General features: G+C 45.0%; 1 protein-coding gene and 1 long non-coding RNA gene across 2 annotated transcripts; one reads left to right on the top strand and one right to left on the bottom strand.

Annotated features, from left to right (window-relative positions):
* Positions 1–139: 139 nt before the first annotated feature.
* Positions 140–22,168, top strand: LOC148341439 (uncharacterized). The gene is made up of 3 exons (XR_015842164.1): positions 140–208; positions 595–702; positions 22,029–22,168. It is a non-coding gene; the product is annotated as an uncharacterized LOC148341439 (long non-coding RNA).
* Positions 11,458–25,127, bottom strand: lrig3 (leucine-rich repeats and immunoglobulin-like domains 3). Its single transcript, XM_088288711.1, has 19 exons — positions 24,628–25,127; positions 20,682–20,753; positions 20,501–20,575; positions 17,073–17,207; positions 16,856–16,999; positions 16,620–16,763; positions 16,400–16,543; positions 15,611–15,754; positions 15,312–15,392; positions 15,162–15,233; positions 15,008–15,079; positions 14,715–14,878; positions 13,859–14,194; positions 13,489–13,770; positions 12,937–13,407; positions 12,682–12,840; positions 12,449–12,589; positions 12,117–12,371; positions 11,458–12,038 (listed from the first exon to the last, which is right to left on the bottom strand). The coding sequence occupies exons 1-19, from the start codon at positions 24,822–24,824 to the stop codon at positions 11,800–11,802; spliced, it is 3,327 nt and encodes a 1,108-aa protein (XP_088144837.1). The 5' UTR covers positions 24,825–25,127; the 3' UTR covers positions 11,458–11,799.
* Between the last annotated feature and the right edge of the window lie 356 nt (positions 25,128–25,483).

Raw genomic sequence — 25,483 nt, 5'->3', positions numbered from 1 at the left:
GATGACATCATAGTTCTCATTTAAGCGCATTTAAACAAAAAACCAAAACGCCAACCGATAGGAAATTTTACCTGCATTTGACCAATCACAACAAAAAGTGAAGGATCCTTTAATGAGGCCTCTTTTTACAATTTTTCAGCCTTCTATCTACTGGTCCTGTTCCATGTAAATTGCACTCGTGTTAGACTCACCGTTGGAGGTACAAGTGGTAAGTACAGTAGTAACCTCTTACATTTAGAGATGCTGCAAAAAATGCAGAATCAAAACTTTAACAGAAGTTATGCACCACCTTTTTTGTTTTGGTTTCTATGCATGGGGAAATGAGGAACAAGATGTCAGGCTGTGTGAAAGGGGCACGTGCAAACTTCATTCATAATGTGTTCAAAGCATTTGACACTCTATAATGCCATGTCATGTGATTCCCTGAATGATATGTGAAAGCACACACAGTTCCACCAATATCCAACTTTGGTTGGTACACAGCTTCTTTTAATGCTTCATGGGTGTTAAAAGGGACTATTGCTAAAATAGCTGCTTAGAGATCTGGAGACTGGACATAAAAAAATGAAAATGTCACCTTCCTCTGCTTGCCAGGACATCAGGGACATTTTTCTTCACCGTTGCCCCATTTTTTGTGGACCAAACTGGCAGCCACTGGGATTTCCTGCCCACTGAGGGGGAGGAGGCACAGCTCGCCCGGAGGTGAGTCACTCACGCTCGAACCCTCGCGCCGTCTCCTGTGTTTGCAAGTCCAGATTAGTGTCCAAGCAATCGGCCGGATTTGTCCTTACCGAGCGGATGCCTGCACAGCGGATGAGAGATGAGGCAGCATAGTGGAACAGTTTGGAGAAGAGGGGTGTGGGTGGGGGGGGTTGTTCTCCTGTGGTTGCAAGGTCACAGGATTGATTTATGGAGCAGTCAGGGTGACCTTGAACAAATTGAGTCATATAAAGTATATTTGCTTCCAAATCAAATTGGTGACAAAGTCAAATCCAGTCTTGACCACTAGAGGTCACTGTCATACTTCTTCCAATGATTTTTTTTTTTAGTTTCTAAATTCATGTGTTTCAAACCTCTCAAAAGTATGTGAAGTTAGTTAAGTGCTGTTTATTAATGCGAGCGTCACGCATTTCGGTCTGTTAAACCTGTTATAAAAATGTCAAAATGTCACTTTTCCTGGCGTTTATGTTGAAAACTTCCCCACGGGCTCAAATTGTCCATATCAGCAGTAATAGACAAAAACCTCCAAATACTGTTTCTCCCATCACCTTCTTTGTGAAGATGCATGGCATTTTTTTATTTTCGCAAACCACTTCTAATGGAAACTGCATGTTTGCTCACGGGTAGACGGAGGACGTAAACGTGTCGTCGGTCACGTTCAAGCCATTTTTAAACTTCTTTTTGCACGTTCACGCAAGAGGGAGGCCTGAGTCGCGGTTTCACATGGTTGTACTTCGATGAAGCTGGTGAACTTGTAATGAGAGATAATAGGCATGACTTGGCAGTCTAACGCATGATACCCCACAAAAAAACAATGGGATAATCAAATCCATGCGAATACTGAGAAGCACTTTTAAAAATGTCATCATGAATAAAAATCAGGACGGGGAAGACAAAGCGCGAGTCACAGTTGGCTGAGTAATGGCTTCGCTTCTGCCAGAAACCTGACCTGAACCCTGGAGAGGTGGCCTGAATTGTACTTAAAAGTTAAATACAACTGAACTTTTCTTAACAAATAGATTGAATTAAAAAAAAAAAAAACATTACGCCAGTCTGAACTAAATTCTGATATCTGATTAGACTTGAAATATACTAAAAATAACAAGTTATCAACGCTTTAACTATTTTTTTTCATTTACTTTAGGTCGGGTATCTATGAATAGATTTCCGTTTGAATTACAAGCAAAATAGCAGCTTTTGAAACTATTCTGCTTTTTCCTGGTTGTCAAGGCGATTTAAAATGCATGGCGTATGCGCGCCACATATGCGGCGCTGCTTTCATGCTGGTAATTGCCGCGCGTTCAAAGCGAGACAATCCTCTGCTTTTGATGCGCACGTGCCAGTAGGGCCGTTTTACGAAGTCATCCCAGCACCATCTGGGGAAAGAAATACTTGAATCGTTTTGTCTGAATATCGAATCAACAATGCAACATTGAGCACTTATCATGCATCAAGTCAGGGAGAGTTTTGCACAAATATTGCCTCATATGGCCAAGTGGGCCTGTGGAGTATTTTTTTTTTTTTTTTTTGCATATTCCGCAGCTTCTGTCACGGCGACTTGATCATTTTCACAGTTTGTTGCAAAAAAAAAAAAATGGCCTTGGAATCCTGCTGCAATCGGACATTTTGATGGCCTATTTCATTCAGTTGTCCTCAACAGATTCTGGCCAAATGTAGGCTAATAACTTTTGCTGTGAACTGACGAACTGACACATCAATAATAAAGCCTTCAGTATGCCATTTAGCTTCTAAACCAAGTACCCGGACGTCAGCTATGTTAATGGGGATGAAAATGTGCCTCGGGATGTGTCTGGTGAGGCCGCCAATATTGGAACTTTTGATGTCTGTGACATTCACAAGAGCGCAGACCTCCGCCAAGGGCAAACAATCTTACATTGCGACCCGCTGGGAATTTTTATGCATTCTCCAGTGAGAACTGAAGGAAAATGTAATGTAATCTAACTAAAACAAAGAGGTGATGAAAACTCCCTGGTGGAGGTTTAAAAAAAAAAAAAAAAAAAAGTTTTTCCCTGGTAAAGGGAAAAAAAAAGGTTTCTACGCAAGTCGTGAGTGAGCAGCTGTGGCCATAAATCTGACAGAATGGTTTTGTCTTGCGGGACCGTTGCCATTTTCTCCTCCTCCTCGCTCTAAAACTGCTGAGAGCAACAAGTCCGGGCGTTTTCCCCTTTGAAAGGCATTGTGGGAAGTGTATGAAAACACCAAGGCGATGAGAGGTTCTGTTAAGCAGGAGCCAGGAAGTTTTGCTTCCACTTTTTGTCCGACCAGTTCCGGCCCGCGTATCTTCTTACTTGCCATCGTATGGCTCGGCTCCTAATCGCCATCGCCAGGCTCATTTGCATTGATTGTGCGGGTCCGTGTGGGATTTACATCAAGGAACATCTGGCTGGTTTTAAGAGTCACGGACAGTTGGCCGCAGGTGGTAGTGGGTGGTAGGTTCATGCGGGTTATTTATTTGAAGGCTGAATGTTTGAAAAGGTGTCCATTCACCCACATGTCATTTATTAGCTGGAAAGACATAATAAGGAGATCTTTGGCGTGTTTTGTTCGTATGTCGCAGGGAAAATAATGTGCATTCAAATTTGAATACTTCCAAAAATTATTTACTCAAAAGGACCAAAAATAATATTTATTTATTTTTTATTTTTTAAGCTGATGTCGATTCCGATATTTGGCAAAATACAATTCTGATGTCCAATTAATTGCCTGATTAATGGTGAAAAAAAGGGCATTTTAATTTTTTATTTTTTATTTTTTTTTTGGGATGGGCCTTGTGAAGATTATTTGAATCTTATATTGTAAAAATTAAAAAAAATCATGAAAAAACATTTTTTAAATTTATTATTATTTTTTTTTCCAGCGCTAATATTGACCGATTAATCGTTTGACACAATGATAGTACAAATTCTAAAACACAACAAATGGAACAACAACCATCAGTAAAAAAATAACTAGGCTTTCGAAACTGCTTCTAATTTTTAATTTCGCCACCAGTTCTAACAAAAAAAAAATCGTATTATTTTCATCTCATTTTTTTGTCCCTTGTGCTTACGTAGAATGAATACGATTTAAATCTCAATTCATTTCCCCATGTACGTTATTAAAGAACAAGAAAGAGTGGCTTCACAGTCTGCTCTATTTTTGTCAAAATGGCCTGTTCCGTTTTGAATCCTTCCTATCCCAACATTTGTCAAAGGAATATGGATTTTATGACCCATTATAAATGTCGAGTTGTTTTCTTTTTTTTTTTTTTTAACTCGGTCTGTCATTAAATAAACAAATCCCTTTCTGCGCACGTTGTGGCCAATGAGTAAAATCCCGAACACAACATTTGTCCCACAACAAGCCACCAAAGTCTCGTTTTGCGCCTCAACGCCGTGAACGATTACGTTTCCCCTCTCCATCATGGAAAGTAATCCTCGGCAGCAATTTGTCCACCTGCGCGACTGAACAGCAGGCTTGCTAACAATTACTAGGCCAGGAAAGAAAACATTACCGAGTCATTACAATAATGATAGTAATTCAGGCTGGGATAGACGCAGCCTCGGCAGGCCTCCTCCTCTTTCCTTCCTTCCCTCCCTTCGTTCTTCCTTCTCCTTCTCGCCATCTCTACCTCCAAACTTATTGTATTCTGCATTTGTGCCTCATGCTCATTTAAACCCTTTGAAACCCTGCGAGTCTCCTTCAAAGCCCGCATACCAGATGAGAACCGTAAATCACGAGTGCTTTCCCCCTTCCGAGCGTGGCGCACATGTTGCAGTGAGCTTAAAAATAGTGCGTGGCTTCAAAAGGGTATTTATTGAATTGGACCCGACGAGAAGCATGCAAATGTCTACAAAAAAAGGAACGCGCCATTTCAGAAGGAGCGTTTGTGGAGCCGGCGCCTTGTTTATGTTTCACTAACGCTCCCGAGACATTACACGAGACGCTGATGGAGACACCACAAGGCGGCCGCTGGCACCTTCGGTGGAAAAACTTGGGAGAATCTTTTGGATTTTTCATTTTTTTTGGAAGATGATACCATGTTCTCATATGGAGCGTGCGGTACTTTCTCAGCGCAGAAAAGTTGAGGAAATAAGGCAAACGGGCTGGCATTGCTCTTCTGGGTGGGCCCTCCAAAACACAGATATGCAAAATCTGTGACGGATTACTTTTGGATTCTCAGCAGTTTCTTTCACGGAGCTGGGCTGACATTTTGGCTTCTGAAACAGCCATTATGTTTCTGCTCTGATATATGCTCTGCTGATATCATGTCTTTGCTATTTTATTGTTTGAAGCAAATCAAACCCAGACCACAAAGTCTGATAAATGTCATTGTTTCATTTTAATTTTGAATTTTTTTAAACGGACATTTTCCGAATGTTTTAGTCGTTCTCAAATTCAGTTCAAAATCGTAAAAACTTTTGCTGAACTTCCTGTAATTGATCAAAATAGTTGAAACGGTCTCAACAGTGCTGGTCATTTTTTAAATACTTTTGACACAGACTACGAGTAAAATTGAATTCAACACAATGACAAAAATGGCGTTTCTGCTGATTTGTGGCATAAGTATCGGTGACTGGTATCAGCAACCCCCGCGAGTACCCGATACCTTAAAATAAGGCTTGTATCGGCGCGATAACGACGCCTTAAATAAAAATTAAAAAAAAAAAATTTCCTGCTCAACGAGAATGCATCAACGTTTAATTTTACTCATACACATTCCGAACTATTAGTTCTTGAAAACTGAAGCAATAATATCACAACAAGCAACTGAAAATAAACGAGCCACAGATAAGGACACGCCGCTAATCCTACTTTGACAAATAGGAGTTAATTGCCGTGTCAGAACAAGACGATTATTTTTTTTATGTGCCTTTTTTTGGGGGGCGGGTGGGGGGCGATAATAGCTTCTTTAACGTGGCTCAGCAGGCACCGCAAACCCCATTTGATGCGTTCCGGATCTGAGCACACACAGCAGAGAGGTTCACTTAGGAAAACACTCACACCCTGTTATCAGATTTGAGCCTCTACAAAGAGCTCTCAGTCAGCAACAAAAGGCTCGAGATGGTCCTTTTTTTTTTTTTTTTAAAGAAGGGAGGCTTGATTAGCACCGTGTCATGTTGGTCTTTCTCCTCTCGCTTCCCCAGCCCCCTCATTCCTTCTTTTGCTTCCATTTGTTTGAGCTGTCGACAGGCGACTCGGCCTGAAATTAAAAACCTTTTGTGTTTGTTTGCGCGTTGTCAACACAAGGCTTTTCTCATCATTCCCACAGACAGCATCACTTACGCCTTTTCAAAGACGCATGTGGCGGGTGACGGACTATGCTAGCGAGGAGGCTCCGTGAAGCGAGCCGATTGAGAAAGATGTTCGCTTTCAAGAAAAGCCACCTTTTAAACGCTGATCGCTTCGTTTGACGCCGCGTTTTGTCTCAATTTATCCGCCGAAATGTTTTACTGTATTGTGACGAGCGCAAACAGCCGCAGTTTGTTCGCCAATGGGAGTTTAATTGCATGTCTCGGGGGGTCAAGCACACACTCAATTCCAGCGTGTGACCCACTAGCCAAATGTTGATTCTGCGAGGGGTCATAGGTCAGGTGGCGACTGATGACTGAGAGGGCCAACAGCTTTATTTACCTTGGCTTATGTACACATCTTTTCACATTTTCTTTTTTGAAATGAGACCAAAATAAATGATTTCAAAGGTTTTCCCATACCACCATTAATGTGACCTTGTAAGAAAGTGAAAATAAACGACGGAAATGATGCGGTTGCGCAAACCTGTTGATGTTGATGTGTTCGGAATTAACCAATCACATTCGAGCTCGCGTTACATGGTCGTCATCGCACACCTACCACCAATTAAAGCAGGCGTGGGCAAACTACGGCCCGGGGGCCATATGCGGCCCGTGAAACGTTTTAATCCGGCCCGCCAAACTTGAAAAAAATAAATAAATGAATAAACCTTGTTAATGTTTTATTTTCTGAATACTGTGGTGTGTCAAAGCGAGATATTTTGTTCTAATGCTTTTGTTCATTTTCATTTCAAATTAAATGTATTTTTTTTTCCTCCAATGAGCTAAACGAGCCGCGTTGTCTCAACGCACGAGGAACGCGAGAGGCCGAAGAGTATGACCGTGTTGACAGGGGGAGCGGGAACCTCCTGGAGTGAAAACCAAACCTGCAAGGTCACCTTTCACACCCTTGTGTCTTTTCCTGTGGCTTTGAAATGGAAAAAAAATAATAAAATACAGAAATTGCATTGTAGAAGTCTAAAGTTTAGCTCCAAAAGGGTTAATTTGGTTATGGAACACGTATACTATTCATATTTTGGCATCTCTGATCTTTTGAGGAATTTCTATTTAAGAAGGACAACATGTGGAAAATCTCGTGGTTTTGTTGGTTTGGCATTTAAAGTATAACTGCATTGCATAAATACCAACCCCCAGTTTGAAACATTTGAAAGAAAGTGGAGTAAAACTCGCCGAGAGAGTGAAACAAAGACTGTTAAATTGCACCAGGTGCAGGCAGGCAGCGAGGCCTCGGGTGTTTTGTTGTCAGTGTCTTGCTCATAAATCCCCAATCTCATCACTTCAAGGCCTCACACCTCGGTCCAACCCTTCTAAATACACACGCCCCCGAAAACCTCAAGAGCTGACTGCGTTCCATTCAGAGCTCTGACTGACAGAGCTACAACATACTTGGAGCCTCTCTCACGCACACACACACACGCTATTCCCATAAAGCCGATTTGTACATTTTTTTTTTTTAAATTTACAGCACCACAGAAATGTCTCGTAAATGCAAGAAATGCCATCCCCATAGATGAAATGCGTGCATGAGGATACGTGTTTTTACAGCCTCGCATATCATCTTACAAGACGTCAAACATGTCCCATTGGTCACTATGCAGTCAAGTCAATTTGATTTTTTTTTTTTTTAAACTGTGAACCCCACACAATCACGCACTTAGTGACAGAGGCACGGCAAAAACTCCCGCTAAGGAAGAAACATGGAAATTGGGCACAAGAACTGCTCTTTATTATGGTGCCATGACATCATTATGAAAAAAAACCCATTAAAAACTTCCATAATATAGTTCAAATCAACATTTAAAAAAATAAACTTGTAATACGTAAACAAATACAATCATAATCCCAGTTTATAGTTAATTACCCAGGCCGAGCTAAGCGTGTTATGAAAAATGATATTGTCCCTTAAAAGTTGGTGGGGACTTTCGGCATGAATCAACCAATAAACGGTACGTTCCCTGAAAGGATGTTCGCCAAATATGAAAAATAATTTCATCAAATTAAAGCAAACAAACAAATAAAAATAAAATGATATTACGGTGAGGGGGAAGTGGCAGCAAAACAGGCCAAAATCCACGTCAGAGGCTGAGGCAGGGCAAAAAAAAATCATTTTCGCCCACTGTGTGTGGTTTAACCAAACTTGAGAGCGTCGAGATAAGTTTTAGGTCGACATTCAAGCTCGCTCGCGTCAGTCACTCATCTTTCCGTTCCCATGTGTCTTGTTGAGTAGCGTGGTTGTCTTCAGTTCCTACATTTCTTTTCACTATTCATCCCATTCCTCTTTATGCTTTTGGCCTGCAGTTAATTAAAAAATTATTCCCGTATTTGGGTCCACTAACCGCCGCCAAATCCTCGTCTTTGTTTTGGTAGCGTTATATATTAGGTTTTTAAGCAGCAGGATGAAGACTCGCTGGAGTTTTTTTGAAAGCGCGGACAGACAGCGCTTTTCCCTCGGTGCCCTTGAGAGTATTATGATTCACAGCGTGGACTCATTCTCAGCCATTATGTTTAGTGACGACCATCCAGACACGCAGGCAGCACAAGTGATTTAGCTCCTCAGATTTGTGTGGAATTAGTCACAGAGAGAAGCCCCCCCCCCTCGAACTCCTAACCCCCTCGCCTGCACACTTTCAGCAGGGCGCTTCGGACGTTATTGGAAAAGAGAAAGTTGTCTCCCCCCTCCCCCTCTTTCGAGTTTTATGGTTCTCCAATTTTCCACCTGTGCTGACATGACTGCGACTTTACAATAGTTGTCAAAGAGTTACAAGCAGCCTGGTGAGAAGTCGCTGCCTTTTTCCTCTTTCTTGTCTGCCTCGTTTTTTTTTATTTTTTTCTTTACTGGAAGGATGGGGTGGGGGCCGGAATTATTGCGGAGCATTTTGTCAGGCAGCCAGTTGCAGAGGCGGGGCCAACTGGTGATTTATGGCAACATCTGCGAGATGCAAAGTCCTTGTATGTGCTTTTAATCATACAAAGATCGGTGGCTGGAGTTGGGGATTGAAAAAGAGATGGTCCGATGGGGTTTTTCTCGAGTCCCTCTGATGACAACTTGTGTGAACATATTATACGACCGTGGGACTCGTGTGGCTTCGAGCTTCCAAGCTCCACCGAAAGTCAGCTGGTGTTTGCGCCGAGTGTGGGCTATTTCTGCGATTTCCCACATGCTCGACGATAACCTCGGAATAGTTCAAATGCTTTTGTCTCCGACGGGGCAAAACCGAAACCGTGAGCGGACATGACACAAATCTTCACTGATTTATCCGTCATCGGCTCGGTCTCAAAGTGAGCGTGACCTCGCATTCCGGCAGCTCGGGTTTTTTTTTTTTTTTGGGGGGGGGGGGGGGGGGGCTCGTTTTTCAAAATCTGTATTTCAGCACCAAAGAACCTTTCGCGAATGTCGTAACGAGCTCAGAGATCGTAAAAGTCAGACGCGCAGGTCCCCCCCCCCCCCCCCCCCCGGCAGATTTCCTCAGCGTCAGAACTGAGAAATAATCATTTGTGCGAGTCGCCTGTAGCTATTTGATATCATCAACATCTGTCGGCGTGTCACCACATCTGGCAATCATAAAGACAAATTAGCTGCAAAAATTCAGCGTCTGGCCATGAGAGCGTTTTGCGTTCACATCCTGGCTGGTGGACGAGATGAGGGCTAGCCTTAGGACCGGACCGTGTTTTCCCTTGCCCCTCCCCCCTTTTTAAAATGCACAGAGAAGACCTTCAACTACTACACTCTCAATTTTTCTTTTACAGCCAAGCAAATAAACCATTATGGCCGCCCTTCTAATTGTAACATGCAGTTTGTCGTGTGCAAAGGCGGTCGCGCATTGTATCAAAGAGCGCCGATTCACCCGAACAGCCGGTCCATAAATGCAGAAAATCAATGTAATGACATAATTGTGGGGCCAGGTTAACTTGGCAGACTCCAGACTCAAACCACGTCCACACAAATGACTTTTTAATAGAGCTATCACTCATTTTGGACAAGGCCCTGAAACAGTTGTTTGTTTGTTTTATTAACTGTGATATTCACGATTAACCGCCCCTTCAGTCTTGTGGTGTACTTCCCCCTTTATCGCAATGCGGCTTTGCCGTGGCGCCGACTCTCGAAATGACTTTCTCCGGCCGTCTGATTGGCTCGACTGACCACCCATTTCGGGGGCCAACAATGCCAAATTAGTATCCCGAAGCTCTGCACTCTCTGAGTCGGCTTCCACTTCTCAACAGTGAAACTCTGGTGTGGCTCGCTTCTCGAGTGTTCCTCCGCCAGCAGATGTTTCCCAGGTGTTGGGGGTGTACGCTTTCGCCAGCATCTTGCCTTAATCGCCGCCTTCCCAACGCCCTGGCAAGACTTCCAACAAACTCCCCTCATTCCTTTCCAGTGGGGTAAAAGGCGCACAAGCCAGCGAGGCCAGGTGGACTTCAACAAACCGTGAGCAGGAGAGCTAAATGAGACATGCAGCGGCACATCTTGCGCACATTTCCATCGAAACTGGCCGAATCCAAACACAGATCGAGAAGACGCAAACAACATTTGACTGCATTTAAGACGGGAACCCAAGACTTGGATTCGAGGGAAGAAGCTCTCCTCCGTGGTTACGAACCAAAGGAGCAGAAAGACCATTTCTAAGAGCAAGTTTCAACAAGGAGCACCCCCCCGGTGCACAAACACCCCCCCCCCTCCCCTTCGCCCCAATTGAAGAAGAGGGAGGCCTGAAACAACAAACTGCAGAGTAAGAGGGAGGCTGGCAGATGAGGGTGGGAGGCGAATGAGTCATTGGCCAAACAAAGCCGAGCTGAGGCGAAGCTACATGGTGCCATGATGTTGCAATTAAGGCGTTATAACACCAAAGCACGTCCTAGGCAATTAAGTATTGTCCAGAATGTTGCTTGCTATGAATTGCATCACGACTATTTGAAGCGATTCGGAAATTGTATTTTCGAATACAATTTTAAAATGTTAATTCATTAAAAATGGAGCGTTTAGATCGCTTTGGTTCCTTTTAAAAACGTCATCACTTTATTTGGATGACTTGAAATGGTAAAAAAAAAAAAAAAATAAAAAATTATTCAACAGTTTCCTACCATTTAGCTTACTGCTGTTAAAAAAAAAAAAAAAAAAAAAAGCAAAACAGCGTCTCTCTTTTTTTTTTTTTTTTTAAATAAATTCTTCGGCTGCAAGTCAGCAAATAACATTGCAATAAAATATGCCACCCAACATTGAAATAGTTGCTAAGTGGGGGGGCTGACACACCTCTTACTTGCATGGTGGTCTGAAAAAAAAAAAAAAAAAGCACTCCCAAAACCAGCACTACGCCGCCTTGCAAGCGACGCTACAAAACGCAATCCAGTGAATGTAGCAGCACACATTCATGTGTTTTTTATTTTGTTTACATATGTGCAAAACATTGCTTCATTGAAAGCAAATGACAAAAAAAAAAAAAAAAACCTGGAATAACTGAACTGGCAGGGCTGCAACATTCCCATACGTGACGTTAAGCAAAAATAATGTCATCTGTTTATATACAATTTTACAAAATATAAAATATTTATATAAAACGTTTATATTTATCTATTTCATTAAACTGAAGCCCTTTACAAAAAGCGCAAGCCTTCGTATAGATGCTTGCGCTATTTTGTCGCAATGTCCTCCTTTACATTCACTTGTTGCACATTTCAGGAGTCTTTCAGTCCATTCAGTGAGGTAGAAATATTATTTTCAAAATGATTTGGTTGTCTCTTCATGAAAAAACAGGAGCAAAATGTCACTCAGCTAGCAGCGCGTTCCGCTCTGAGAAACACCATCAGTCCTGTTGCTGTCAAAAGGCAGTTCGTAAACGCTGCGGCTCTGCTCCGATTCCGAGTCCTTGTTGCGACCGTCCCCCTCGCCGTCCGAATCCGCGTCGGCGGCCGCGTAAGGGTTTTCGTGGGGGCTATTACACGTCGATGGAGGTGGGCCATATCCTGGGTACAAATCCTGCTGAGGCCTCCAGGGGGACTTCCCGAATGTGCCTAGATGAGAAAAATGAATGAGTCGAAGCCAGGTGGGACACCTTGAGGAAGGTTGTTGCTTTTCAGCGGGACAACTACCCATGAAGCTGTTATACGGAGGAGGACACTCATCGTGTCGACCATAGTTGGCCGCTTCTGCCTCCTCCATGGACGGCCGGCGGCCCGTCTGCTGGTGAGAGGGGCCAAGATGGAGGCCGGCATTGGGGACCTGCATCAGGATCGTAGAGGAGCATAGCTCAAAGGGCTCCGAGAGTAGGTAGTCCCGTCTTTTGGACCTGGTCAGGCTTCCACTGTAGGACTCGGCGCAAACTGGTCTTGGGTCAACAGAACACCCTGATGATGAGAAAAGACATTTTTGAATCAAGCTGAATACATATTGTGGTGCACGTGACGTGAAAAGCCCAGCAGACCTGTGTAGACCTCAGAGAGTTCAGTGGGGTACAAGTCCCGGCGAAGCAGCGTGCTTATTGGACCTTGGTAATGGCAGAGAAGAGGATCAATGGACGCTGCTTCCATCTCGCCTTCACTTCCTGTATCCAGCTGACAAAGACCTGCACAGAATGTGAATGAGTTTTAATTGACTTTTAAATCCGTCAATGGCAGTGAACGAGTTAAGCTTCAAAGCAGATGCGGTGTCGCGTACCGTTCATGTCTTTCGGCTGCAGGTAGAAGCCGCTAATGGATGACGCCATGTACTGATGACTGCTGCCGCTCTCAGATGGGATGTAGCCGTCCTGGCGGTCTGCCAGGGTGCCTTGAGAGGAAAGGTAGCTCGGGATGTCTGCAGGCAGGTTGGTCTCATCTGAGGCACAAGTCCATATAGTTTGGTCATCGTGATCTGTTGAGATGTACGCTACGTCGATTTGATTGCTTTTAAAGAAAGGGTTGCGACACGCACCTGTGTTGGTGACACTGCAGTCCTCGTTACGCCTCCGAGTGTGGTAGATGATCACCACCCAAACGAGCGAGGTGCCAACTACGCAGCACACCACCGCGATAATGACGATGCCCACTGTGGTCCAGCCGTCGTCATCCGAGCCGGCTCCGCCCATAATCCCGACCCCGCCTTGCACTCCAGAGTCGCAGTTGGGATTCGGTATGACGGACAGTCTGATGTTCCCCCTTTCAGTGCCCAGAGCGTTGGACATCTCGCAGGTGTACTTCCCGACATCCGCCTCGGCGGCGTCCACGATGATGAGGAGCTGATTGGCAGCGGCGAAGAAATGGCGCTCAGTCACCACCAACGGGCTGTCGTCTTTAGTCCAGTTCAGTCTCGGCGCGGGGCTACCGCCGGCGATGCATTGGAGGACGGCGGTTTCGCCCTTGGCGACCGTGCGATCCATGAGGGGCCGCAGGAAAGATGGCGTTTCTATCAAAAGGGATGGAAAATAAAAACGTGATGATGGGGGGAACTATTTCAAAACACAAAAACGCCTTTTTCCATTCTCACCTAAAACCGTTAGCGTAGCATTAGCGGAAATAGCCCCGGCAATGTTCTGAGCGGTGCAGCTGTAAACCCCGATGTCCTCCGTCTTGACGTCCATGATGAAGAACACGTCGTCCTCCGGCATCACGTGCATTCGCCGTTCGCGGGCGGCGGGGAAGTCGGTGCCTCCGTCCTTCTGCCAGGCAATCTGAGGCGACGGGTGACCCACTGCCGCGCATTCCAGCCTGGCAGTCGCTCCGGCGCGGATACTCAGGTCCATCGGCATTTTGGTGAAGGAAGGAAGCACTGGATACGGGAGTTGACATGAAATCAGATTCGTGGTGGAGATTTGGATTGTTGTACGTTCTGGCCCGGCTGACCTTTGATGACTTACTATTAACAGTGAGCCTGGCCTTGGTGGAGTAAGACGATCCAAAGTGGTTGGAGATGACGCATTGGTATTTTCCCTCGCTGGAGAATTGCACATCACGCAGCTGCAGGGTGGTTGTATACTCCGTCACCTCAGTCTCGCCACCGGAACCTCCCTGCACTCTCAAGTGGGCCTGGTTGTGGATCTCGGCGTCGTTAAGGACCTCGTTGTCTTTCTTCCAAGCGAACGTCATAGGTGAGTCACTGGAGCTCGCGGCCGAGCACACGAATGTCACGTTCGCTCCTTTCAGAGCCGACTGGGTCTCGGGCTGAATGGTGATCTGCGGCTTTGGGAAATCATCTGTGGGAGAAACGGGACGGATTTCATTTGCTGTTTCAGGTTTTTAATCTGGTTTTTAACTCATCCAATCCAAAAGACCTTTTCAAAAACGTAGTCCCCGCCTCCCAAAGACGTATTTATACGTCTTAGTTTTTTTTTTTTTTTTTGCATCATAGCTCTGTGCTTGTATAGCATTAGAACAGAATATTCTGTTGACCTCACAAAATCAGTCCAAATCCAGAAAAACGTTGGGATTGAGGGGTTTCCTCTAGTGAAAATGGCTGGGATTAAATGAGTTAATCTGAAGACGGGGGCAAGCGAGGATCTCGGGGTGGGGGGGGGGAGAAAACGGTAGGCGGAAAGGTTAGTATATTTCCATCAGGTTGCTTTCACGGCACTCATTTGCTCATCCAGGAGTCAGGGGAAAATATTGAACAAACTGGGTCAGTTCATAAATGGAAAAGGGGCTGTATAAATGGCTGTTTTTGAGGCGTGACGGCGTGTGGGCAAAGTTGCTCTCCAGTGTAAACGCTTCGCTCACCGCACACGAACTCCTCGGGGCCGACGGCGAACACGCTCCTGCCCTTCAGCATCTGCGGGTGGGCGCAGCTGGCATTAATGCAGGGGAGGAAGGTTTGTTCTGCCACCCAGACTGGAAGCCACTTGAGCTGGCAGTCACACAGCAAGCTGGAGGTGTTGAGACGCCTGCCGGGGTTGGAGAGAGGAAAAAAAAAAAATCCAGAAATATTTAATTTGTTTGGAATTAACTGCATATGGCTGGTTACCATTGATTTAATTATGTTGATTAAATAGGAAAGGAAAAAAAAAGCTTACAGCTCTTGTAGATTCTTCATCTGAGAGAAAGCATTTGCTTGGATGGACATGATGGCGTTATTGCTTAAGTCTCTGCAGAGAAAAAACAGAAGTCGGTCATTGTGGTGAAAAAAATTGCCATGAGTTGGATTTGTAGATAATACTAGCGACTCACAGGTGCTGTAATGCATCGAGGCCAGAGAAAGACTTCTTGGTAACTGAGCGGATTTGGTTTCCTTGCAGAAATCTGTGCAAAAAAAAAAAAAAAAAAATCAATCCTGATCACATTTCAACACCAAACTTGACCAATCATGATCAAACTGACATTTTTTTCAGTTTGTCCAACGCTGAGAAGGGCCCGTTCATGTCCTCTATGGTCCAGGAGATTTCATTATCTCGGAGATCCCTTTTTCAAACGAAGCAGACACAAAAACACATTATTAAAAAAAAAACAATCCAAAAAAAAAAAAAACAGGGGGCGGGGGGGGCAGATTGGGGGTTGAACACAGATTTTAAAAAGTCTTGCTGGAGCGAGTCCTTACATTTTTTTGTGGTTACGGCACAATTTTGAGCCTGAATATTGTATTAAAAAAAATATATATTCAATCCAAATGTGTAACTCACAATGTCTGCAGGCTGGAGAGCCCTCGAAATGCGCCGTCGGCGATGAAACTGACGCGGTTGTTACCGATGTGAAGCTCGTCTAGCAGGCTGAGTCCGACGAAGCTGGATTCTTCCAGTCGGGACAAATGGTTGGAAGAGAGGTTGCTGCAGAAAAAAAAAAAAAAAAAAAAAAGACGCAGACATGAGAACAGAATCCCCCATAACGCATTCCGGTTTCTTCACATTAAGGCAATTGACTTTTTGTTATCTCGTATTTAACGTGAGTGAGACGACATCAAAGTTTGCAACAGCGGTGCTTCTTGATAGGATGCTAGGCCGAGAGCAAATCAGATATCTGGGTATGTTCCCAGCCGACTGGCGGCATGTTTACTTGCCGCTTTGTGATAACAGTGAGTGAAAAGAGAGGAAAAGGGGGGGGGGGGATGACAACAACCACCTTCGGTGTAAAATAACAACCTAAAAAAAAAAAAAGAGACTTCTGCTATAAACAACAGTCACAACAAAGGCAATGTAATATCGAGCAATTGCCTCATATTTTTGTCGGGGGGGGGGGCGATGACTGACTGGCTAGTGCAAAATCCGTTTAAAAAGTAGCGTTCTTTTGTTTGTAAAACACAAGAGACAGTGCTTTGTTTGTGTGTATTTGTGCGTGCGCTGTTCTTGGCGCCAGGAGGAGCTACAGTGTGAGGAAGGGCAGGCGGGGGTGCCAGAGAGGAGGAGAGGCCAACACAGAGAAGTGTTGGGAGTTCACGGAGTGAATGAGGGAATTAAGCGAGGGGCCGGACTCACAGGTCGCCGAGTTTTTGGCAGAACTCCCAGGCGTCGGGCCGGATCCTGCTGATGGCGTTGTGGCCGAGGTGGAGCTGCTGCAGAGTCAGCAGGCCGTACAGCCAGCCCTTGCTCACCTCCGTCAGGTTGTTGTAGTCCAGCTGCCTGCGGGACCGCACGCAAAACTCGGCTCGGAACAGTTTCAAGAACACAACCCAGATCGATCCGTTGAAGCGCTTACAGGACTTCCATATTGCCGAGACCCCAGAAGGCCCCGTCCATTAAGCGAGTCAGGCCGTTCCTCTGCATCTTCAGAGAACGAAGGGCCTGCAGACCGTGGAACGTCAAACCTTCCACCCTGCGCACTCGATTGCGACTTAGCTCCCTGAAACACGCACCGAAAGACTTTAGATAATTCGCCGAACAATCAGTTCGCAAACCTGTACTTGTCAAGTTAAAAAAAAAAGGGAATCTCACAGGTGTTGCAAGTTGGGCAGCTGGAAGATTTTGGCTGGGATAGATGAGAGCCGGTTGCGGTTGAGTCGGAGAACTTGAAGACTGCTGGACAGATTGGTGAAGCAGCCTGTCTCCAGCGAGGAGATGCGATTGCTGTTGAGGAATCTGAGCGGAAGAAAATACAGTGTGCTTCACGTACGACCAAAAAAATGAAAATCAATATGAGCAAAAAACTCACAAGTTCTTGAGAGTCAACGCGGGGAAAGAGTTGGCCTTGATTTCCACGATGTTGTTGTTGCTGAGGTCGAGCGTTTCCAGGGCGAGGAAGGGCCTGAGCTGCTCGGTGGCGATCTTGGAGAACCTGTTGTTTGCTCTGAAAATACACACGCCATCGCTCCAATAAATGACCAAAATCCTGCCTATTTGACTACGTCTCGCGTTCCCGCAAATACAAACAGTGGAGTTCCTCAATTAGCCGGCGGTTATTAACCAGAATGACGGCGCGAACGCCTACCACCCAATGTGACACAAATTACCCGATGTGATCGATGCCGGAGCGCCAAACAACTCTTCTGTTTAGTGATGTGTTATTTTGTTTATAAGGTAATTACTAACAAGGTATTAAAAACAAAAAAGTAACCTGCCAATTACTTGGCTGATGAATACCATTCCCTCAGTGAAAGCATGCCTTGGCAGAGGCCAGCAATTTCCTGAGCTGCACGCCTCCTAAATTGCAGAGCAGCGACTGCACGGTTATAAACAGAGGCTGTACAGTGCCCTCTTTGTGCATCGCGCTCTGCTGCAGAGCGAGCGAAAAAGGGGGGCGGGGCAGGAATTCCCTCCAATGTCAATGTCCCAGACTACAGGCCTCGTTTTCAGTATTCATTGCTGTGCTTGCAGACCCCCCCCCCCCCCCCGCCCCCCCTCATCCAGATGCACCTTGCTTGACCAGCGTTCTGATCCCCCTCAAGCAAGTAAAGCGAGGACAGTTTTATAATGTCAGTTTAATTCGGGATGTGGTGTCGTTAATATTTAATTGTGGGAACGTTTCCATCAAGTGCGCCGAAAGCAGCCAATGCTCCACGTAGGACTCTGAAATTTTCTTTCCATCGGAATGCTCTTGTCTTTGGGTTTGATATAAACACACCGAGGGGAGGATTTGCAACAGGCGAACAAGGAGCCCCGGGGATGGACGGCAGCCCGGAGAGTTTGTGGGGTGCAAGAGAGCTGCTCCAAGATGCTGAGGAGATTTGGAGTCGCATGTACTGTGAATTTAGACCAGCTCGGATTCCTAAACACTAGGTCGTATCCTGATCTTTAAAAAAAAAAAAAAAAAAAAGGATCATTGTCACCAATAAAACTGCACAGGCAGCTCCTTTGTTGGGAGATTTGCAACGGGCTTTGCACACCCCGCAGCCCCCGGCCCCGAAACAAAAGCGCCACACACCACCTGTATCTCACTTTTCATGTTCCCTTTTGACCGGCCGCTGAGAGAAGGAGGCTCGAGAGAACCAGTCTTTCCAGTTTCTCTCTCGGGGTTATCTGCGTCCTCCAACGGGGGAGTCTTTGACCCAGAAAATCAAAAAAGGATGCTAACAATTTTGACGTCAAACAAGAAAGCTAAAGTTAGTCACAACTGGTGGTCCTTTTTTTTTTTTTTTTACTCACACTACATCCAGGTTAAAACTTTCTTTAAAAGTGTAGCACAACTGGGCTCCAATTGTACATGTTGCTGCAACTTTTAGTGCTGGGAGCGCTTTAGGACTGAGGTTGCGTTTGCTAAAACTGTCAGTCTATGATTGTGTGTGTGTGTGTGTGTGTGTGGCATTTCCTATTGGAAGCAGAACTGAGTTTTGAGGAGTCATCCGACGACTCGCTCTCTCGGCAGTGGCGCCTGTAATGAAAACCAGGACTTGCCATCGAAACGTTCCTCCCGGCGCGTATCTCACGCTAACAGATGATCAGTTTTGCAGTTTTGAAGAGTATGAAATGACAAAAGTTTCACCCGGTGGCCAGAATCATCCTCAGCTGCTTTCCTTTTTCCCCCCAGGGAAGCGTACCGAGCCTCGTGAACTTCTAATCAGACCTGCGATCGACAGGTCATTTGTTGCAACATGGTCTTGGGGATTCAGTGGGGCTGGGGTAGACCCCCTCCATAAATTCCTGGGAAATTGTTCAATTAATTAAGATGATCAGGACTCAATTACTACCAGCTGCTGGCTTATTGCCGTTTGTTTTTACTCGAAGCGCCGGGGTCAAGGATGTCGACGAGAGCTGCCGCTATGTCTGACTGGCTGTTTGAATAGGTGGTATTTGATACCCTGAGGTCTTCCCCCCCCCTCCTTTACTACCCTCCCAGCTCATAGAAATTGAAGGAGGGAGAGAAATTCAGGAAAAATGTTCCACTGGAGAGAGAGGGAGGGGAAAGAGAAAAAAAAAAGCCGAATCTGAAGAAGAGGGTGTCACGCAACACAGCCGGTGAGAACGCCAGTGAGAGATTTATTTATTTTATTCTGCTTTGTGGTCGCTCTTGCATTTCATTTTGCTTTCAACACATTTGAAAAGAATTACTGTATGATCTTGCCACCGCCAGATGCGAACAGTTTGGATTGACAATGCAGGCTCATTTGCAGGCTCAATAAGCAACTTTCAAGGTCAACAGTGTTGTTTTTAAACACACACACACACACCCCCACCAGACAAAAACAGACTCCATCCTTCCATTTTCTGTACCGCAGTGCATTTAAAAATGAATAAAGAAATAAATAATTTTCCCTAATTGACGAGATTGCAGCACTTGGCTTGAAAGGATCCGCCCAAAAATTGAAACGCGACACTCCAATTGAAACTCGACACTCCAATTGAAACGCGACACTCCGATAGAGATCTTTCCTCCCATTTTAATCCAATGTAGTTGTTTCAAAATGACAAATCTATCGTGGTAGGCCCTGCAGCATAAATGTTCCTCCCAAACTGAAAATCTGAAAAACAGTCCATCCTGTCTATTTTTTTTGTACCGGATGAAAACGAACAGCTGCAGGCGACATTTGGAGCAATAAACGTGAAAACAAATTGACAAGTGAACGCCCCACGGCGGCCGCAGGGCTTCGTGTCGGGGCTTGATGAGCCGTACTCTTCATCAAGCCGGGAGACGGATACATTCTTCCCAAATAACTTCACGCCGATTGGTTCGCTGAGACGTGCCAAAGAAAGCAAAAGAAGATTGTCGAGGTTTCACACAATATTATCGCCTGTTGTCGAGAGAGCACGTCCTGGTATCTCTTGGAGATAATAGAGAGTTGGTGGGTGGGGGGGGGGGGTGATCTTCACAGGGGCTCTAAATCCAGCAGACTTGACTGCCGCATGCATGTTTGGACCGCTTATAATGGAAACAGTTTAGTCCAGAATAGCCACCATTACAGATTCCCATCTTTCTTGGCGGGTTAAAAATACATCAGCAGCAGGAGCCACGAAACAAAACATTTCCATTGGCATTTGTTTTTGACCATGTGACCTGTCTGGGGCCAGCTGCCATGTCTGCGACTGCCCAGTCTGGGAACCGACTCCGCCAAAAAAAAAAAAGGCAGCACGACAAGTGACAGCCCCGAGTACTCGAGTACACCCCACGCCAACCCCCACCCCCACCCCCTCGCTGGTTTTACTTACAGAACCAGTGTGGTGATGTTCGACGCGCACGGCCCCAAATCAGGTACCGAGTCCAGTTCGTTGTGGTTCAGCTTGCTGTGAAAGGGAAAAAGAAGACAGTTAAAAATGCGGCACGGCGAAGACAGTGACAGAAGTTGTGTGTTTATTCTAGGACGCTCCGAGCGGCAGCCGCCACACTTACATTTCATTCAGATGTCGCAGTTTGGAAAACAAAGTGCTGTCGAGCACCTGCAATTTGTTATGGCTCAGGTCCCTGCGAAGAGGGGGGAGAGAGAAGAAAAATAAGGGAAAAGTATACACCACGGGCCATATTACTCAGACGCTACACAAATGTAATTACACTGCGCATTAACAGCGCAAACATAGAAGATCTCTCCGAGGAAATATTTGCGCCGTGTTGTGCGATTCAGCATTTGTCGAATGTATCTGCCTCCACATGGAAGTCACATCAACAGTTCCGAATGTGGCCATCGCCACGGGCAGTTGCAGTTATCTGCCTGCAGGATGCCGTCATGAAAGAATTGGCAAGATTTAAATAAATACTTCTCTCGTCATGTACGTGTTGTCAAATGAATAGTTTGTGAATAATCAAATTCAAGAAGACACCTGTTCATAGCACGAGGGTACTCACTAAAGTCATGAAACAAATAAATGTATATTATGCAACTCGTGAAATGCATTGCAGGAGTATTCAAATTCACATTCCCCGAGGGAGTGATGTCATCGTTTTCGGCGCATTGACGATTCGCGTGTCCATAAACGGCAATGGAGGAAGGAGAGAGGTTTGCGTTTCCAAGCTGGAAAATACACTCATTATTATTTGAGTTTTTGCAGATAAAAAGAAAAATATTTGTTGCGAGCTCGACGCTGTGCTGTCAACAGAGTGAAATTTAGCTTCGGTAACGCTACCGGATTGCGTGGCCTGTAGGTGCTCAAATTTAATCGCTCTGTGTTATAAATGTTAAATGTTTTTTTAAATAGAAATTTTATTATTTTGAATTAAAAACAAGTAGCCCATTTGTGTTAAGTGAATTCCAAAATTTTAATAAAAAGTTATTTTTTTTCCAATGAAAAATTATTCTCGGGTGTCATTTTATGCTCAGCAAGGTCGTCGGTATCTTCTGAATGCCACTCTAAAATTTATCTTTTAGAATCAAGTAATCAGTTACTTTTCAAGCAAGTAATCGGTAAAGTAACTGTTACTTTTGCAAGGTAACCATGGCAACACTGTTCAGGAGTTTCTCAACGTTGCCACTCGGTCCAATCGGATTGTTCCGGTATCAACCCTGTACTGCTTAAAGTTCGTAAGGGGGGGGTTGTACTCGTTATGATCCGAACAAATGTGCCAGAAGAAATCATAAAACGGACACCTTGTGAAGAGAGGAAGCAGATCACTCTTTTCAAGTGTTGTCAGAAATGTCTCCCATGTGCCGGAGCAAACTGGCCGCTCTTTCACATTTGAGCCCAAGACGTAGTAAGAAAAAGGCTTAATTCTGCTCATGTTTTTCCTTCTGTCTTTCTGACACAGGAGAGAACGCGCACGCCAAACGGCTCGCCTCATCCCCAGGACGAGCTGACGCATCTGGCCAAACGCAACAAACGGAGCCGCTACTCCGGGACGACGTTGCTCTCGCGAGAAAGTCCAAACCTGGCGATGGATTTTTGGACTTGGACGGTAGGACTTGTCTCATGTTTGGAGTTGTTCGATAGAGACAACAGCTCAAACGTGTCGTACCTTCTGGAAAATCTCGACAAAGGTGTGCAGTCAACTGTCTGGGAAGCGAGTCAGGCCACCTGGTTGCCATTTTTTAGTCTGGAATTACGTCCCATGAGATCTTAATTTTGGCAGGGACCTCTTTTTGGAGCTCATATTCGTCCCAGCCTAACTCGAGCTGTACTTGGCCGCGAGTCAGGTAGGGGTGCGCGAGTCTTGCTGCTTTTTTTTTTTTTCTGGCCTTGTTTTGAAGAGGCGCCTGAAAACCGGCGCGAGGAGCCTGCCAAACGGGGCCTCGTGCGCTATAAAGCCGTCGAGTTATTGACGCGGCTGCGCACGATCAACACCGTGGTGCCAGACCCCCTTTTTTCTTTCCACCTCCCCTTCCCCCCAGTGCTGCCTCCCTCATCTGGAATCCATCAAGTTACACTGGAAGGAGGGGGAGGAGCCTAAGTCCTGTATTCACAATGTCGGGAAAAGCGACACTTTCATAGGTTTGGAACACCTCTGGTGACATTTCAGGCGGCCTGGTTTTGGTGTTTCCCTTTTGCCGTTAAAAAGCCTTTCAAAGAACGCAGCTGTGCATTGTTGTTGTTGTTTTAGTTCCAGCCCAGAAAGGTGTCCTATCACAAAGGCCTAGATAAACCCCGGGTAGCTTCGACACTTCCACTTCCCTCAGAAAGCTGGCCGACGAGTACGGCGAGATAACAAAGCATATACAGGCCGCGGCCTGCATAATATGCGAGGACGCGCCACTCGACACTCTTATCAGGAGCTGAAAAGCGAATGAAGGAGTTACACCTCAGTCAAAGAGCTGTCATTAATGTTTGCCGACGGAGATAACGCTGCAGCAAGTCTATGATTGGGTGAAATATGCTCCGTGCTTCTGCGTGGTCATAATTAGGATACTTTTGAGCTTGTTAAGTCGGAAAGTGAACGAAATGTCATTTCGCGAGGATCGCCATGCCGTGAAAGCGAATTGGAGCGCACTACTCGTGTCTGATCAGCAGGGGCGCTGTTGAGCTAACTATTTAGCTTATCAGCAGCTTCAACTAAATTGAAACAAAAAAAATTCATTGTTTCCCCAATAGTTAAATCCAATCCCTTCTTTCTACTGCCCAACATTTATAAAATTATTTTATCCTCATTAAAACAAAATAAATGTTGCATTCTCATTTAGTACTCTTTTCTTGAAATAACAGTTTTTGCGTTCCTGTAATTAGAAACGTGAGTTTCAATCCCCGGCTAAACCAAAACAAACTGCGCATTTGAGTACTATTTAGGGAATGCTGAGAGCACAAGTCGATGACGGTGCATGTCACCACTCACTGTTTAATACGCTTTTCAAGTCTGTAAAGGGAACAGGGCATCTTGACGATGTTGGAACGCAACCTCCCACGTTTCCATGGCTTCTTCTTTCTCCTCTTGCCTGCTTTCCCTTTCTCCTCCTCCCCCCCGTGTTATTGCTAACTAATCCTACGTGCCCCTCCTTAATCAGTACCATGGCTCTGGTGTTGCTAATTCAGCAGAAATAATGGGGTGCTGGAAAACAAAGGGGCCCCACCAGTTTAAGGGGTTTAAGATGTGCCGGAGAGCCACTCGTAAATTAGCATACCAGAGTGAAAAGAATTCACCCCCCCTCCCCCATGTAAAACTTTTATTTCCTTTGGAAGGCCAGTCTTGATTACGAGGTGGCCTTGGTCTATTTTCTCTGGCAAACGTAAAAGTTTCCAGAGCTGCGACTTCTCAACCTGAAGAATTCAAATGGGCAAGGCCTCGAATCAAATGTAACCAAACGCGGGCTGATAAAAAAAAAAATAAGATGGCTTTATGTGGATCAATAAAAAAAAAAAAATCCAGTAAGATTAATTATCTGTAAAGTACAGCGCAACATTGCTTGCCAGTAAAGTTGTCTTTGCTCTTTTGGCTGCTTCCAAGTGAACAAATGAGAAACAGATCGCACTGCTGGGAAAAAAAACACTCCATATGATTTATGTTGCGATATTGACACTTGACAACAGAACTGGATTTTTTTCTTCTTCATAAAACATAATCCCAAACGTGCATCGAAAATATTAGTTTACAATGATTCTCCCTTACACACACACACAAAAAAACATTCCGTGGCCCCTAGGAGCCCCACATCCATAAATAAACATCTGTTAAACATATTCTGATTTAGATTAATGAGAGCTTTGAAAAGTTTCGCCAGAATAAGATAAAAGGGACAAAGAGGTTAGACTTTGCTATAGTTTGCTCCTCATGTGGTTTCCAAGCCAGCCACTTTTCACTGGGAAAGGAATGTGGATCATCTCAGTGCCAAACTCGCCCTCCACTGCTCAATTGAGTGGAAAACTCACCGAGTTTTCAATTCAAACAAAAGGAAGGAGGGGAAATTAAAAAAGAAACTTACAGTTGAACTGTCCATTCCGGGAGAGACTTTGGCATTTGTCCTCTTTTCAGACGACTGCAGTCCACGAGATCCCCCGAACAAGCGCACGGCGCGGGACACGTCCTTGCGTTCGCCCCGGTCCTGCAAAGTGTTCCCCAAAAGAGCAGGAAAAACACCACGGAACACGCAAAGGTGCGCGGCTGCGTGGGTGAATACATTTTTTTTTTTTTACTTTCGCTGAAGACTCCCCAGAAGTTTTTTTTTTTGCTCGACAAATCCCCAAAAGAGTGCGAAAAATCCTCCAAAGTTGCAATGCTGGCGGACTCGAGTAGATCCTTTTTTAAATCCTCATGCGTGTTGTCGTCGGCATAATGGTGGCGAGGGAAAGAAAAGCGCTCGTCTCGCACTTGGCCATTCCTTTGGTGAAACTTTTCTTTGTAAGCGCAGCGCTCCTCTTGGCTTGCTGTAGCTCTGTGTGGACTTGAGGAGCCCCGCAGAAGCGCGTCTAGTGCGAAGGAGAGGTGAGAGGGGGCGGGGCCAACGGCCGCGGGGCTTTGTGGGTAATGGAGTGCAAAACTCAGCCAACGTACACTATTTGTATTTTCAGACTAAATCAGCGGAAAGTAGAATTTAATTAGCAGTACTTTATTAAATATGGAAGGATATTGCATTCATTTGAAGAAAAAATATTTTGGGGGGCTTTGCTTTGTTTTTATTATTTTTATTTCTTTTTTTTAATTTCTGATTTTCAGAGTATTTTTTTGTTTTATGGATTTTTCCTTTTTCTGGTATTTTACTTTGTTTTTTAAGGGGAGAATATTTTTCCCCTGTCATTGAAAAAAAAATAAAAAAACAGACGACTGATTATTTTTAAAAA

Source organism: Idiotropiscis lumnitzeri, chromosome 2 (assembly GCF_059441095.1).
Source record: "Idiotropiscis lumnitzeri isolate Australia: NSW breed Sydney's pygmy pipehorse chromosome 2, RoL_Ilum_1.0, whole genome shotgun sequence".
Lineage (NCBI taxonomy): Eukaryota > Metazoa > Chordata > Actinopteri > Syngnathiformes > Syngnathidae > Idiotropiscis > Idiotropiscis lumnitzeri.
The sequence above is the reverse complement of the archived record's forward strand: the minus strand, read 5'-3'. Positions and strand labels throughout refer to the sequence as shown.

Bases quoted from the DNA above. Each gene is read 5' to 3' on its own strand.
- lrig3 (XM_088288711.1), bottom strand. From the start codon at position 24,824: ATGTATTCACCCACGCAGCCGCGCACCTTTGCGTGTTCCGTGGTGTTT. The intron at 20,754-24,627 runs GTAAGTTTCTTT...CCCTCTTCGCAG, and splicing joins CCGGAATGGACAGTTCAACT to GGACCTGAGCCATAACAAAT. The intron at 15,755-16,399 runs GTGAGTCCGGCC...TTTTTTCTGCAG, and splicing joins TGCCAAAAACTCGGCGACCT to CAACCTCTCTTCCAACCATT.